The sequence below is a fragment of the Orcinus orca genome, chromosome 9 (assembly GCF_937001465.1).
Source record: "Orcinus orca chromosome 9, mOrcOrc1.1, whole genome shotgun sequence".
In the NCBI taxonomy this organism is placed as follows: Eukaryota; Metazoa; Chordata; class Mammalia; order Artiodactyla; family Delphinidae; genus Orcinus; species Orcinus orca.
Window position 1 is genome coordinate 72,315,120 of NC_064567.1, and position 16,906 is coordinate 72,332,025.

Sequence of the window (16,906 nt, forward strand, 5' to 3'; positions counted from 1 at the left end):
TGGATTCATAGCATTGGAAGCACTATTGCCATGAAGTGTGAAATCATCGGGCCAATTGAGAGGCAAACCTGGGTCTGGTTGTTATTTAAACAAAAAAAAAGAAAAACAAAGATGAAGTGGCATTCTGAGATATAACCAAGATTAATTTTTATTATAGCTAAAAAATTGAAGAGTTTTTATTTGCTTTTTGATCTCCAGTCTAATGAATACTACAAAATTAATGTTAAATTTGGTCAAATTTTCATGTTGTGAGGAAAGAGATATTGTTTGACCAGATTATTTGACCATATGTAATGTTACTTTATCTTAAGACATTATGATTTATAAACAAATGTATAGCAATTTAGATAATAATCATTTAACACATCTTCTTGAAAATGATCCAGACTACAAACATTTATGCCTTGGTGTTTTTTTTTTTAACATCTTTATTGGAGTATAATTGCTTTACAATGGTATGTTAGTTTCTGCTTTATAACAAAGTGAATCAGCTATACATACACATATGTTCCAATGTCTCTTCCCTCTTGCGTTTCCCTCCTTCCCACCCTCCCTATCCCACCCCTCTATGTGGTCACAAAGCACCAAGCTGATCTCCCTGTGCTATGCGGCTGCTTCCCACTAGCTATCTATTTTACGTTTGGAAGTGTATATACGTCCCTGCCACTCTCTCACTTTGTCCCAGCTTACCCTTCCCCCTCCCCGTATCCTGAAGTCCATTCTCTAGTAGGTCTGTGTCTTTATTCCTGTCTTACCCCTAGGTTCTTCATGACATTTTTTTTTCTTAGATTCCACATATATGTGTTAGCATACGGTTATTTGTCTTTTCTCTTTCTGACTTACTTCACTCTGGATGACAGACTCTAGGTCCAACCACCTCACTACAAATAACTCAATTTCGTTTCTTTTTATGGCTGAGTAATATTCCATTGTATATATGTGCCACATCTTCTTTATCCATTCATCCGATGATGGATACTTAGGTTGTTTCCATCTCCAGGCTATTGTAAATAGAGCTTCAATGAACATTGTGGTACATAACTCTTTTTTTTTTTTTTTAACATGACTCTTTTTGAATTATGGTTTTCTCAAGGTATAGCCCCAGTAGTGGGATTGCTGGGTCATATGGTAGTTCTATTTGTAGTTTTTTAAGGAACCTCCATACTGTTCTCCATAGTGGCTGTACCAATTCACATTCCCACCAGCAGTGAAAGACTGTTCCCTTTTCTCCACACCCTCTCCAGCATTTATTGTTTCTAGATTTTTTGATGATGGCCATTCTGACTGGTGTGAGATGATATCACATTGTAGTTCTGATTTGCATTTCTCTAATGATTAATGATGCTGAGCATTCCTTCATGTGTTTGTTGGCCATCTGTATGTCTTCTTTGGAGAAATGTCTATTTAGGTCTCCTGCCCATTTTTGGATTGGGTTGTTTGTTTTTTTGTTATTCAGCTGCGTGAGCTGCTTGTAAATCTTGGAGATTAATCCTTTGTCAGTTGCTTCATTTGCAAATATTTTCTCCCATTCTGAGGGTTGTCTTTTGGTCTTGTTTATGGTTTCCTTTGCTGTGCAAAAGCTCTGAAGTTTCATTAGGTCCCATTTGTTTATTTTTGTTTTTACTTCCATTTCTCTAGGAGGTGGGTCAAAAAGGATCTTGCTGTGATTTATGTCACAGAGTGTTCTGCCTATGTTTTCCTCTAAGAGTTTGATAGTTACTGGCCTTACATTTAGGTCTTTAATCCATTTTGAGCTTATTTTTGTGTATGGTGTTAGGGAGTGTTCTAATCTCATACTTCTACATGGTACCTGTCCAGTTTTCCCAGCACCACTTATTGAAGAGGCTGTCCTTTCTCCATTGTACATTCCTGCCTCCTTTAACAAAGATAAGGTGACCATATGTGCGTGGGTTTATCTCTGGGCTTTTTATCCTGTTCCATTGATCTATCTTTCTGTTTTTGTGCCAGTACCATACTGTCTTGATTACAGTAGCTTTGTAGTATAGTCTGAAGTCAGGGAGCCTTTTTCCTCCAGCTCCATTTTTCGTTCTCAAGATTGCTTTGGCTATTCGGGGTCTTTTGTGTTTCCATACAAATTGTGACATTTTTTGTTCTAGTTCTGTGAAAAATGCCAGTGGTAGTTTGATAGGGATTGCATTGAATCTGTAGATTGCTTTGGGTAGTAGAGTCATTTTCACAATGTTGATTCTTCCAATCCAAAAACATGGTCTATCTCTCCATCTATTTGTATCATCTTTAATTTCTTTCATCAGTGTCTTATAATTTTCTGCATACAGGTCTTTTGTCTCCTTAGGTAAGTTTATTCCTAGGTATTTTATTCTTTTTGTTGCAATGGTACATGGGAGTGTGTTCTTGATTTCACTTTCAGATTTTTCATCATTAGTGTATAGGAATGCACAGAGATTTCTGTGCATTAATTTTGTATCCTGCTACTTTAGCAAATTCATTGATTAGCTCTAGCAGTTTTCTGGTAGCATCTTTAGGGTTCTCTATGTATAGTATCATGTCATCTGCTAACAGTGACAGCTTTACTTCTTCTTTTCCGATTTGGATTCCTTTTATTTCCTTTTCTTCTCAGATTGCTGTGGCTAAAACTTCCAAAACTATGTTGAATAAGAGTGGTGAGAGTGGGCAACCTTGTCTTGTTCCTGATCTTAGTGGAAATGCTTTCAGTTTTTCACCAATGAGGACGATGTTGACTGTGGGTTTGTCATATATGGCCTTCATTATGTTGAGGAAAGTTCCCTCTATGCCTACTTTCTGGAGGGTTTTTATCATAAATGGGTGTTGAATTTTGTCGAAAGCTTTCTCTGCATCTATTGAGATGACCATATGGTTTTTCTCCTTCAATTTGTTAATATGGTGTATCACATTGATTGATTTGCATATATTGAAGAATCCTTGCATTCTTGGAATAAACCCCACTTGATCATGGTGTATGATCCGTTTAATGTGCTGCTGGATTCTGTTTGCTAGTATTTTGTTGAGGATTTTTGCATCTATGTTCATCAGTGATATTGGCCTGTAGTTTTCTTTCTTTGTGACATTCTTGTCTGGTTTTGGTATCAGGGTGATGGTGGCCTCGTAGAATGAGTTTGGGAGTGTTCCTCCCTCTGCTATATTTTGGAAGAGTTTGAGAAGGATAGGTGTTAGCTCTTCTCTAAATGTTTGATAGAATTCGCCTGTGAAGCTATCCGGTCCTGGGCTTTTGTTTTTTGCAAGATTTTTAAACACAGTTTCAATTTCAGTGCTTGTGATTGGTCAGTTCATATTTTCTATTTCTTCCTGATTCAGTCTTGGCAGGTTGTGCATTTCTAAGAATTTGTCCATTTCTTCCAGGTTGTCCATTTTATTGGCATAGAGTTGCTTGTAGTAATCTCTCATGATATTTTCTATTTCTGCAGTGTCAGTTGTTACTTCTCCTTTTTCATTTCTAATTCTATTGATTTGAGTCTTCTCCCTTTTTTTCTTAAGGAGTCTGGCTAATGGTTTATCAATTTTGTTTATCTTCTCAAAGAACCAGCTTTTAGTTTTATTGATCGTTATCGTCTCCTTCATTTCTTTTTCATTTATTTCTGATCTGATCTTTATGATTTCTTTCCTTCTGCTAACTTTAGGTCTTTTTTGTTCTTCTTTCTCTAGTTGCTTTAGGTGCAATGTTAGGTTGTTTATTCGAAATGTTTCCTGTTTCTTAAGGTAGGATTGTATTGCTATAAACTTCCCTCTTAGAACTGTTTTTGCTGCATCCCATAGGTTTTGGGTTTTCGTGTCTCCATTGTCATTTGTTTCTAGGTATTTTTTGATTTCCTCTTTGATTTCTTCAGTGATCACTTCGTTATTAAGTAGTGTTTAGCCTCCAAGTGTTTGTATTTTTCACAGATCTTTTTCTGTAATTGATATCTAGTCTCATAGCATTGTGGTCGGAAAAGATACTTGATACAATTTCAATTTTCTTAAATTTACCAAGGCTTGATTTGTGACCCAAGATATGATATATGCTGGAGAATGTTCCATGAGCACTTGAGAAAAATGTGTATTCTGTTGTTTTTGCATGGACTGTCCTACAAATATCAATTAAGTCCATCTTATTTAATGTATCATTTAAAGCTTGTGTTTCCTTATTTATTTTCATTTTGGATGATCTGTCCATTGGTGAAAGTGGGGTGTTAAAGTCCCTTACTATGAATGTGTTACTGTCGACTTGCCCTTTTATGGCTGTTACTATTTGCCTTATGTATTGAGGTGCTCCTATGTTGGGTGCATAAATATTTACAATTGTTATATCTTCTTCTTGGATCGATCCCTTGATCATTATGTAGTATCCTTCTTTGTCTCTTCTAATAATCTTTATTTTAAAGTCTATTTTGTCTGATATGAGAATTGCTACTCCAGTTTTCTTTTGGTTTCCATTTGCATGGAATATCTTTTTCCATCCCCTCACTTTCAGTCTGTATGTGTCCCTAGGTCTGAAGTGGGTCTCTTGTAGACAGCATATATATGGGTCTTGTTTTTGTATCCATTCAGGCGTCTGTGTCTTTTGGTGGGACCATTTAATCCACTTACATTTAAGGTAATTATCGATATGTATGTTCTTATGACCATTTTCTGAATTGTTTTGGGTTTGTTATTGTAGGTCTTTTCCTTCTCTTGTGTTTCTTGCCTAAAGAAGATCCTTTAGCAGTTGTTGTAAAGCTGGTTTGGTGGTGCTGAGGTCTATCAGCTTTTGCTTGTCTGTAAAGGTTTTAATTTCTCCATCAAATCTGAATAAGATCCTTGCTGGGTAGAGTAATCTTGGTTGTAGGTTTTTCTCCTTCATCACTTTAAATATGTCCTGCCAGGCCCTTCTGGCTTGCAGAGTTTCTGCTGAAAGATCAGCTGTTAAACTTATGCGGATTCCCTTGTGTGTTATTTGTTGTTTTTCCCTTGCTGCTTTTAATATGTTTTCTTTGTATTTAATTTTTGACAGTTTGATTAATATGTGTCTTGGTGTGTTTCTCCTTGGATTTATCCTGTATGGGACTCTCTGTGCTTCCTGGACTTGATTAACTATTTCCTTTCCCAAATTAGGGAAGTTTTCAACTATAATCTCTTCAAATATTTTCTCAGTCCCTTTCTTTTTCTCTTCTTCTTCTGGGACTCCTATAATTTGAATGTTGGTGAGTTTAATGTTGTCCCAGAGGTCTCTGAGACTGTCCTCTGTTCTTTTCATTCTTTTTTCTTTATTCTGCTCTGCAGTAGTTATTTCCACTATTTTATCTTCCAGGTCACTTATTCGTTCTTCTGCCTCAGTCATTCTGCTATTGATCCCTTCTAGAGTAGTTTTATTTTCATTTATTGTGTTGTTCATCGTTGCTTGTTTCATCTTTAGTTCTTCTAGGTCCTTGTTAAATGTTTCTTGCATTTTCTCTATTCTATTTCCAAAATTTTGGATCATCTTTACTATCATTATTCTGAATTCTTTTTCAGGTAGACTGCCTATTTCCTCTTCATTTGTTAGGTCTGGTGGGTTTTTATCTTGCTCCTTCATCTGCTGTGTTTTTTTCTGTCTTTTCATTTTGCTTATCTTACTGTGTTTGGGGTCTCTTTTTTGCAGGCTGCAGGGTCGTAGTTCCCGTTGTTTTTGGTGTCTGTCCCCAGCGGCTAAAGTTGACTCCGTGGGTTGTGTAGGCTTCCTGGTGGAGGGGACTAGTGCCTGTGTTCTGGTGGATGAGGCTGGATCTTGTGTTTCTGGTGGGCAGGTCCACGTCTGGTGGTGTGTTTTGGGGTGTCTGTGGACTTATTATGACTTTAGGCAGCCTCTCTGCTAATGGGTGGTGTTATGTTCCTGTCTTGCTAGTTGTCTGTCATAGGGTGTCCAGCACTGTAGCTTGCTGGTCATTGAGTGAAGCTGGGTCTTGGTGTTGAGATAGAAATCTCTGGGAGATTTTCGCTGTTTGATATTATGTGGAGCTGGGAGGTCTCTTGTGGACCAGTGTCCTAAAGTTGGCTCTCGCACCTCAGAGGCACAGACCTGACTCCTGGCTGCAGCACCAAGAGCCTTTCATCCACATGGCTCAGAATAAAAGGGAGAAAAAGTAGAAAGAAAGAAAGAAAGAAAGCAAGGAAGGAAGGAAGGAAGGAAGAAAGGAAGAAAGAAAGAGTATAAAATAAAATAAAGTAAGATAAAATAAAATAAAGTTATTAAAATAAAAATAATTATTAAGAAAAAAGAATTTTTTTAAGTAAGAAAAAAGCAAAAAAGACCCCCAAAATCGGATGGATAGAACCCTAGGACAAATGCTGAAAGCAAAGCTATACAGACAAAATCTCACACAGAAGCATACACATACACACTCACAAAAAGAGGAAAAGGGGAAAGAAATCATAAATCTTGCTCTCAAAGTCCACCTCCTCAATTTGGGATGATTTGTTGTCTATTCAGGTATTCCACAGATGCAGGGTACATCAAGTTGATTGTGGAGATTTAATCTGCTGCTCCTGAGGCTGCTGGGAGAGATTTCCCTTTCTCTTCTTTGTTCGCACAGCTCCCGGGGCTCAGCTTTGGATTTGGCCCCGCCTCTGCGTGTAGGAGGGCTTCTGTTCTTCGCTCAGACAGGACGGGGTTAAAGAAGCCGCTAATTCCGCCACTCTGGCTCACTCAGGCCACGGGGAGGGAGGGGTACAGAGTGCGGAGCGAGCCTTTGGCGACAGCAGAAGCCGGCGTGACGTTGCACCAGCCTGAGGCGCGCCATGCATTCTCCCGGGGAAGTTGTCCCTGGATCCCGGGACCCTGGCAGTGGCGGGCTAATCAGACTCCCCGGAAGGGAGGTGTGGAGAGTGACCTGTGCTCGCACACAGGCTTCTTGGTGGCAGCAGCAGCAGCCTTAGCGTCTCATGCCCGTCTCTGTGGTCTGCACTGTTAGCCGCGGCTCGCGCCCGTCTCTGGAGCTCCTTTAAGCTCTTAATCCCTTCTCCTCGCGCACCCGGAAACAAAGAGGGAAGGAAAAGTCTCTTGCCTCTTCGGCAGGTCCAGACTTTTCCCCGGACTCCCTCCTGGCTAGCCGTGGAGCACTAGCCCCCTGCAGGCTGTGTTCACGCTGCCAACCTCAGTCCTCTCCCTGTGCTCTGACCGAAGCTCGAGCCTCAGCTCCCAGCCCCACCCGCCCCAGCGGGTGAGCAGACAAGCCTCTCGGGGTGGTGAGTGCCGGTCGGCACTGATCCTCTGTGCGGGAATCTCTCCGCTTTGCCCTCCGCACCCCTGTGGCTGCACTCTCCTCCGTGGCTCCGAAGCTTTCCCCCTCTGCCACCCGCAGTCTCCGCACACAAAGGGGCTTCCTAGTGTGTGGAACCCATTCCTCCTTCACAGCTCCCTCCCACTGGTGCAGGTCCCGTCCCTATTCTTTTGTCTCTGTTTATTCTTTTTTCTTTTGCCCTACCCAGGTACGTGGGGGAGTTTCTTGCCTTTTGGGACGTCTGAGGTCTTCTGCCAGCGTTCAGTAGGTGTTCTGTTGGAGTTGTTCCACGCGTAGATGTTATTTCTGATGTATCTGTGGGGAGGAAGGTGATCTCCGTGTCTTACTCTTCCGCCATCTTCCCCCTCTCTCCTATGCGTTGTTTTATATTTCATTTTCATGAAAGAATACCTCTGAACAAACAGAATAATTGGTCAGTTATCCAGATTTTTCTAAACATTGAATGGTTCGTCTCATTACATCTAAATTATTCATTTAATGTTTTTCTTTTCTGGTAATAGTCAATATGTAAAAAAATATCAAATACGTCTGTGAACAGCTTAAATAATTTGTTAGAAAATAATATGCTGAACTAGGCAATCATGCATTTCTTAGATTATTTTCTGATAACTTCGTAATGATAAATTTTAATAACACTGAATTTTTTCATGAAAAATGAACATTTCATGAAAATAAACGTTGAAAAAATAGACCACCATTAGATTTACTACCTGAAGGGATTCCCTGAAATTTTTCAAGTTTAAAAGGGCAAAGAACATGCTTATTACCACTATAAAATGGAAACAAGTTACTTTGGAAAGTGGGTATTTTAAGCATCAGCAACACATTAAAATACTTATATATCAACTATAATGAATTTCTATATATCTCAAAAATCTTGAATTTTTTTATGTTTAGAGCAACTTATACTTGGTCATTTTGCAAAATATTGATAATGATTCTGTGGACTTTGTGAAGCTGGTGCCGCTTTAGAGAAAATGAAAGCTAAAATAGAAAAATGAGTTCAATAAGCTTTCAGACTTTTTTGTTTAGTATATATAGAACTATACATTGATTGAAATGAGCTTTAAGTGTCATATATTAAAAATCAGAAGACGTGTTTTGAAAAATAAATGTTGCATTTCTTTTATTTTTACACTTTTCTTCAAACCCAGTTCCATCGGACTCTCTTAAAACTTACTTTTTCTCTGAGAATCTGTTCAATTCTTTTATACTGTATTTATTAGCCCACTCCAACATACAGAGATCTCTTTAACCCCAAAATTCATTATATTTACTGGAATATACCACTCATTTAATAGTTTTTGTCTCCTCATAATATTTATTATATGTTGTTTGACTATTTTATTTTCCTCATCTTTTTAATGATAGTTTAAGTATTTCCATGGTAAAGTTTAGATTTTACCATTCTTTTAATCTTCTGTAGCACTTTTCAGAGGTAGTTCTCCAGTAATTAGTGGTGGTAGAGGAAAAAATTACAATAATTATAAATTCTTGTACCTGTAATATTGCTATTTTTTGAGGCTTTTTGGGCTTCCATGTCAAACAAATTTCCTTCAGACATACTTCGTGAAATTCCTCCTGACCAAAAATGGGCTTTTTCACTGGTTAACATTACTCCACCTACAAAGTAAATATAATATATATGTGTGTATATATATATATATATATATATTTCTTGTAAGAATACATAAACAGGTTGGCATAGAAACCAAACTCAAAGTAATCTACATATTTAAATAGAAAACTGCATATAAAAACACTCTGCATAGGTCCTCTACTTCTGATAGGATGCTGGACTAGGTATCCTGAAATAGGTATTATTACTCCATTGAAAAACCCTCAGATCCTGGATTAATACCAACAAGCAAACCTAGAAATACATTAGTGATCCTATAAAAAAAAGTAATAATGAAAATCCCAAGGATAACAAAAAGAATAGTAAGTTGAAACGTCAATAAATAGGCATTCCTTGTTTGGTGACTGGAAGTCTAAAAATCACAAAACAAAATTCTCCCCAAATCCTTCTATACATTTAATGCAGTTCAAGAAAAATCATATATTATGTATATGTGTTTGTAACTTAGGCTTTTTAAAAATTATGTAGAAAAGCAAAGACAAACCAGAAGAACACGATAGAAGTTATATGTGCCGGCACATATCAGTATTTATTATAATTTGTGCTAAGTAAGACAATGTGGATTTGGAACAGAAACAGACTAAGGACACACAATACCCCTAGAAATAGACCCACCCTCACATGTAAACTGAATATATGGCAGAGGTAGCCAGGCAGAGCAGTGTGGAAACAGATTATTCAATAAACAGTGATGGTACAATTGGTTGTCCATGCTGAAAAAACTTACATTGATCATACACAGAAATCTGTTCTAAGATATTTAAAGACTGAAAAACAAAACTTTAAAACTTAAAAATAGAGTCTAAGGAATTATCTTTATGCTTTCTGGAAATGGAGAATTTCTTAAGCAGAGCACACACACAAAATGCAAACCATAAAAAAAAAAGAGAAATCCTACATATCAAAGGACATTGTTTACAAAAAGTAAAAACACAAGCTCAAAACTGGGAGAAGATATTTGCATTACATATGACTGAAGAAGAAAAAAGGATTGTATCCTAAAATACATCAAAGACTCCTACAAATTAATAAGCAAAATAAAAACAACATTACAGAAAAATTTGAAAAGAGATCTGAATAAGCATTTCTTATAAAAAGTAAACACAAATGATCCCTAAGTAGATTAAAATATGCTCAATTTATCAGTAATCAGGGAAATGCTAAATGATACCACATGAGATACAATTATCAACCATTAAATTTGCAAAAGTTTTAAAATCTGGCAACACTAATTATTGGCAAAGATGAGGAGCAAAGGGAGCTTTTATACACTACTAGTGGAAGTGTCAATAAGTACAACCACTTAGAAATCAATCCGGTATTATCTAGGAAAGGTGCTTACAGCCCAGTACTCAGCAATTTCAATTCCAGTTATTTGTTCTAGTAAAACCTTCCATATGTGCATCAGAAGATATATACAAGAATGTTCATTACATATTTTAAAAAATGGGAATCAATCAAAATATCCTTTGCCATATGAATGGATAAATTGTGGTGTTTTAATACACTGGAGTACCATGCAACTATGAAAACAGATGGATTACCAGTAAAAGTATCCATATGTACTAAGTGTAGATATGGCATTGCTGAGCTTCAGTCTTCTTTACATATATGTTTTCTCTGAGCCCTATGACAACACTGAAAAATGCGTATGTTAAATCAGATTTCATAGAGTACAAAAATGAATTTCAACAATATGACGTAAGTAACCTACAAGGTCAAATAGCTGGTGAGTGACTGACCAGCCATAATTACTCATGCACATTACAGCTACACCATATAGCCCATAATCAGGTTGCCATATACCCCTTCTCAGACTCAAGGTTCCCAAGAGTACATTCTGAGACTATCCCACCTTCCATTTCCAGTTTCCAGTCATGCTGAACCTTATTTCTTGTCGTCCTTCATCTGTTAATCACACCTCCTTCACCTTTGACTTGTCTTTTTAGCCATACATTTCTTTCAAGTTCTTGACATTTTATTTCAAAGCAGTTTATTTTTTTAGAGAAATCAAAAGCCTTTTCTGGTATAATAAAAGAAAGAACAAATTGAAGAGGAGAGGGGAGGAGAAGGGAGGAAGGAAAAGAAAAAGAAAGAGAAAGAAAGGAACGGAAAAAGGGGTAATGTTTTCCAAACATGGTGGATAAACAAATGCAAAAATTATCTCATAAAAAAAGTCAAATACTGCAATAGCAACTTTTTTCTCTGATAGGTGAAACTACATGGAAAGTTCGGATGAAAAGTAGAGTTTTGCACTATGCATTTTACACTGAACCTCAAGTTTCCTGGCAGATACTCAAAATTATGTGGTTGATTTTACCATATGTAATGTCCAAAACTAAAGTCTTTAGCACAGAGTAGGTAGCCAAAACTTTGAAACAGAAAAACTAAGTTCACATCCTTCTGCAAAATTAAGCAGATTAAATTAAAATGAGAAAAAATATTTAAATAAAAAAGTACTTTTCAAAATGATAACGTACACTTTAAATGGAAAACCAATTTAGACAGAAGTCTACCTAAACTCTTTAATTTCTTGTGGAGAAAAGAGCAGAAAGGAACAATTTATACCTAGGATTCTTTTGAGGCAAATAATCCTTAATATAAAAAATAGTAATTACCCAGTGGAATACAGTGAGAATGTCTCAACCACATAAGAACCAGGAATGATGCCTTATGAAGTTATGCTCCTGGAGAATTATAACATTTCAGAAACAGAGGGACAAGGTGGTTGTTAGCTGGAATTCTTTATGGAGTAGTCCTCTTCTCCAGTCACCCAAGCAGATCTTCACTGTCATTTAAGCCAGTAGTTCTAAAATTCAACCCTACCAGAATGACCTGGAGGGTTTGAACAAACACAATACAAAACAGTTTGCTGGAGCCACCCCAGTGTTTCAGATCTAGAAGGTCTGGGGTTGCACCTGAGAATTTGCATTTCTAAGAAAGTGGAAAAGTGATGTGATGCAGTGGTTCTGAGGGGTACATTTTGAGAATCACATTCTAAAAACCACCATGCTAATTTCTTTCCCAAATAGACTTCTCCCTATTCTCTGGCTCTTCCCACTATCCCCCAATGAATCCTTCTTCTCCCAATCTTTTTGTGTATACACACACACACACACACACCCCTCACTGGACTTTGTCCTAAATCTGGACTTTTTTTTTTTCTGTGAATACAGGGAAAGGTGGTATAAGAGAAAATCCCTTGACTGGAAGGACTGTGATTCTGACATACAGAGGGCAGCGCATGTTTACACAGGTGCAAATAGCACTAGGCACATTTATCTTTTCCTTGTGTTTTCTTCCAATTAAACTTTATACTCAATTGCAATTGCTGTCTGAAACGGGAATTTTTTAAACCTCATCTAAAGAAGCATGAGTCAGTCTTTGTTGGAATGACTAAGTGGGAAAAGAGCAGTTTACTACCCACTTAACTGGGGACATGTTCTTGCTTTTTAGAACACAATTATTCTGATTCTACATGATCCACTATTTTTTTTCTTAAAGAACCAATGAATAAAGTTTTGATCTTCATTTATTTTACTGTTTAAACTAGGCCTTAAGTGACTGGGAATATTTACCAACTGTATAACTTAGCAAAAGATCCCAGATTCTTTCTAAAGGGGGGTGGTGTTTGCAAGAGTAACCAGGCAAGCAATACCATTTTAAAGAATTATCCCTTTAAAATGTGTTCATTTGCAGTCATTATGGTAGTCATTATACAGTGAAGATTGCTATTTTTAGCCACCCAGTAGGTTCAAAGTATTTTCCAACTAGTCCTTGAATACCTCAGATCTCCGTTATGTTTCTATGATCTGTACTGCATTTAATTCTTGACCTATGTGATATTAAAAATGCTTCCAGGGGCTCCTCTGGTGGCGCAGTGGTTGAGGGTCCGCCTGCCGATGCAGGGGACACGGGTTCGTGCCCCGGTCCGGGAAGATGCCACATGCCGCGGAGCGGCTGGGCCTGTGAGCCATGGCCGCTGAGCCTGCACGTCTGGAGCCTGTGCTCCGCAATGGGAGAGGCCACAACAGTGAGAGGCCCGTGTACCGCAAAAAAAAAAAAAAAAAAAAAGTAACAATGGCTTAGATTTTAAGGCTTTGAAGCAAAAATGATAAAAAGTTTAACTCAATGAGAGTGAAATAAAGTGGTCCCCAGCCTCACGCACCATACCTCCTCCAAACAAGGACTTTTTACATAGGACATTTGGCCAAGGCAAAAGAAAATCAAGTCCTTGGCAAGGTTGGTTCTACTCATCCTGACCTTACCTCATTCTTGCAACATCTTGCCTTTCACCTCAGAGAGCAGAACTATGTAATCAACATTCAAAAAATGGTAAGAAATCTTTCAAAAGTTCAGAGGCTATTCCATGGAGATAGAAATGTTTAAGAGAATATTATAGATTTCTGATAAATATTCATTGTAAATCACCAATCTTTTAATATTGACCTAAGCATATATAACTGATGATCAATAGACATTTGTTTTATTAATTTGAAGTCCCTTCAGTATGTTCATTTTAAAGATGGATTTCTTTTGTGTGTGGATGCATACAAACACACACACACATAAACTCTTCTTTGGTTTAAAAAAGTATTTGAAAATGCTTACAAATACTCAAACTATGCATTTAACCAACAAGTAAGTGTATGTTATTCCTCAGTAAAAAGTAAAACAAAACAAATAAGTAAATAAATTAGGGTGATACTTGCAGAAAGTTGGTAGGAAAATAAAAATAAATGATTTTACAAACATCATGCTTTAAGTTCCAGTATATTACTAGCAATAGACCAAAAGTTTGGCTCTCCACTTTCTCAGAGACCACAATAAGGAAAACATTACTAGTTACAAGCTACACAGTGAGCATATGATACAAACAAACCACTTAACAGAAGCACCAACATCACCCGGAGTGGTGAGGAAGGACTGCTGGGAAGGACATCCTTACCCCACCCTTTATCATATGTTCAACAGTGAGTCTCTGTCACAGAACTCTTTCTTAATATGCGCTGATGGCATCTCACCCAGGGGCAATTCTGTCAAATTGGATAGAGAGCAGTGGGTCCGGCTAAGCAGCTGTTTTCCTATCCTAACAGAAGAAAACACGTTAGGTTACAAAAGGACAGCATAGATCATCAGGGCCAGTAAAGCCCACCCTACTTAGTTTCTCTCAACTGAGTTTCTGTTTCCACATTTCAACCCACGTGGATTTATATGTTCTAGCTTTTGATGAGGAACCAAAGAATCACTTTCTCTTGATCCAAACAATGAGCTAAGCTAAAGATGGGAGTCACTCTCTCTTGGGAAATTAAGAGGAGTAGCTAAATCGTAGACCTGAACAGAAGATCACTTTACTTCTGCATGTTGCAGTTAGGACATGGGCTGAAACTTTCCTGAGATCACAGTGGTATTAATGCTTCCCCATAGAAGCATATAGGTACTAACCTTCTAAGCCATAGAGCAAGGTTAGTACTTTCACTGTGGAAAACGTTTAATGAAGGTGTTATCAAATGCCTGCTGTTGCCACGGTATATTCCTAGTGATATGTCTCTCAAGTTTAACTTTAAGCAATATATGTTCCTAGCAAAACTTAGAAGATGAATTAGCTACAAAACTTTTTTTAATGTGCACATGCACACACACATACACACACACACACACACTCCTTCTTGGTTTACAAAGAATTTGAGAATGCTTACAAATACTCAAACAACACAATGCACTTAAACAGCAAGTAAGTGTACATCATTCTTCAGTAAAAAAGTTAGAAAACAAAACAAGTAAGTGAATAAATTAGGGTGACACTTGCAGAGAGCTGGTAGGTAACTGAACAAGTTTAATTATTGCACGAGTTGCTGGATATGACTTTGGCTGTATAATAGTGACCTTAAGCCATTTTTTTTTTCTTTTTTTGCGTTGTTAAATGCAAGAGAAGTCTCTTGGCTTGTATTTTTCAAAAGGTACAGAGGTCAAGTACTGATTCAGAAGGAGTGGAGCCAGAGTCGGATTTACAATGTGACTAAGGAAGCTGAACCTGTAGGTCTCTGACTTGCATGGCCCTTTCCAGGGCCCTGTGTCTAATTCTGTACTTGTTTTCTTATAAGATTTATACCCTGAAAAACTCCACTACTTTATAGAATACTTGACATCATGAGATCTCACTGGTTTTCCACTATTGGCAGTATTCGCTTGTTTGTTTTTCCTTATGTGTAAATGCATTTTGGCAAAGTACAAAGAAATTAGGCTTTGGAATTAGAATTCTCTTGTTTTGGACCCCTGGGTATAAACTTGGGAAAGTTACTAAACATTCTGTGATTCCGCTTATCATCTGTAAAAAATTAATAATAATAATAACTATTATTATTGTTGCTGTTGTTGTTGCCATTGTTCTTCATGAGCCTGCATTCTTCATAGTGCTGCTTTAACAGTCAAATGAAGTACTGTATAAAAAGTGGCAGGACCAGGTGATTCCCTTTCTCCCTCTTGTCCCTCCTTCCTATTATTCCTGTGCATATAGAAATAATTTCTCCAACTGGGCCCATTCCAGAAGCTTCTCCTATCACTCAGATGGCTTGAGACCCTGACCTCACTCCCTAAGGGAAAAAATGATTGCTGACCAGTTGTGTCTTGGGACCCTATCTCCTATGCATCATTCTTCATAGAATATTTTAATAGGTATCTGTATTACTCCTGCCAAAAAGAGTGGTAGGCTCGTGACAACAGAGGAACTGGGGTGCAGTAGAAAGAATGCAGGCCTTGAAATTAGACAGCTTTGTGTTCCAAGCAAAGTTTACAAATGAATTCACTGATCTGAGCATCACTTTCTCAACAATAGAGTATAAAAATATTTATTTTAAATAGTTGTTTTAATGGTATGTGAACTATATATCAATAAAGCTGTTTCTTTAAACAAAAAGTTGCTATAAAGATTAAATTAAATAACATAAATCCCCAATTAACACCAATCACTGCTGAAAATGAGAGTTCTTGTTTTATTTTTTCACATCTGTGCCAGTTCTGTTGGTTTTAGCATGAGTAATGAGAGGCTACTGATGAAGATACTTAAGGAATATCGGAAAAGAGGAAGCAGAAAAAGTTCTGTGGAAGTTTAATTGTTATTTTAGCATGATTGATTATTCAACCTGATAATGCTCTTTTTACTCTCTAAGGAGGGTAATTGAAAAATACTGTATTTTTTTCTAACTAGATTTTATCAGTCCCTTTGCAACAAAATCTAATATTTTTCAGCCAACACTTACCCCACTGCTACTGGATTAATTATAAGATTCCCCATAGTCTTTGCCAGGAGAAAAACACCCTCTGACAAACATTTTGTGTACCCCTGGGTTTGACCTTAGAATGCTGGTGTAAATCATTTACATATCTAAGTCTACCTTCTTGACAGAGAGTCAATATGAATGCTCAGTTGCTCTTAAGTGATAACCATGTTCATGCACTACTAATTGCTGTGAGAAGAAGCACGTGGATGAAGTTTGGTAGAATTGATAAAATTAAAGAAAGGAGCCCTCATTATGCCACATCATCTAGTATGTAAAGCCGGAGTTTCCCTTAAATTCTCAACAATTTATCATGTCTAATTTTTAATGTTCCAGGGAATCACAGTGTTTTTATTCATCAATTCTGTAAATTGAGAATTGTGTACAAAGTATGAACTGTTTATTAAAACACAAACTTGAAAAAAACTAATATGTGTTCATACGTGACTATATATAGTCAGATTGGTAGGTAGATGGATGGTTAGATAGACAGATAAAGCAGATAGATAAAGTAGATAGGTATAGTCATATATACATACAGTCATATGTATATATACATATATTATTTAGTAGAACAAGAAATATGTTTGTTATTAGTAATGCTTCACTCTTCTCTGCATACTGGAAACTAGATCATTTCCTTTCTGAGAGACAATTAAATCTTCAAACTTTCACTTAGTTGAAGATAGCATCAAGTAATCATGGAATATGAAAGAAGTCTAAAGAAAGAACCTAAG

General features: G+C 37.2%; 1 protein-coding gene and 1 long non-coding RNA gene across 2 annotated transcripts in view; one reads left to right on the plus strand and one right to left on the minus strand.

The window, feature by feature from the left end:
* MACC1 (MET transcriptional regulator MACC1) overlaps window positions 1-8,869 on the minus strand; it is a 34,030-nt gene extending 25,161 nt beyond the window's left edge. Inside the window, 3 exon segments of the mRNA XM_049714588.1 lie at window positions 3-74; window positions 7,257-7,271; window positions 8,754-8,869. Coding sequence (XP_049570545.1) covers window positions 3-74; window positions 7,257-7,271; window positions 8,754-8,868 — 202 coding nt within the window. The 5' untranslated portion in view covers window position 8,869.
* LOC125965339 (uncharacterized) overlaps window positions 1-16,906 on the plus strand; it is a 702,471-nt gene that overhangs the window by 426,918 nt on the left and 258,647 nt on the right. The gene's annotated exons all lie outside the window — the stretch shown is intronic.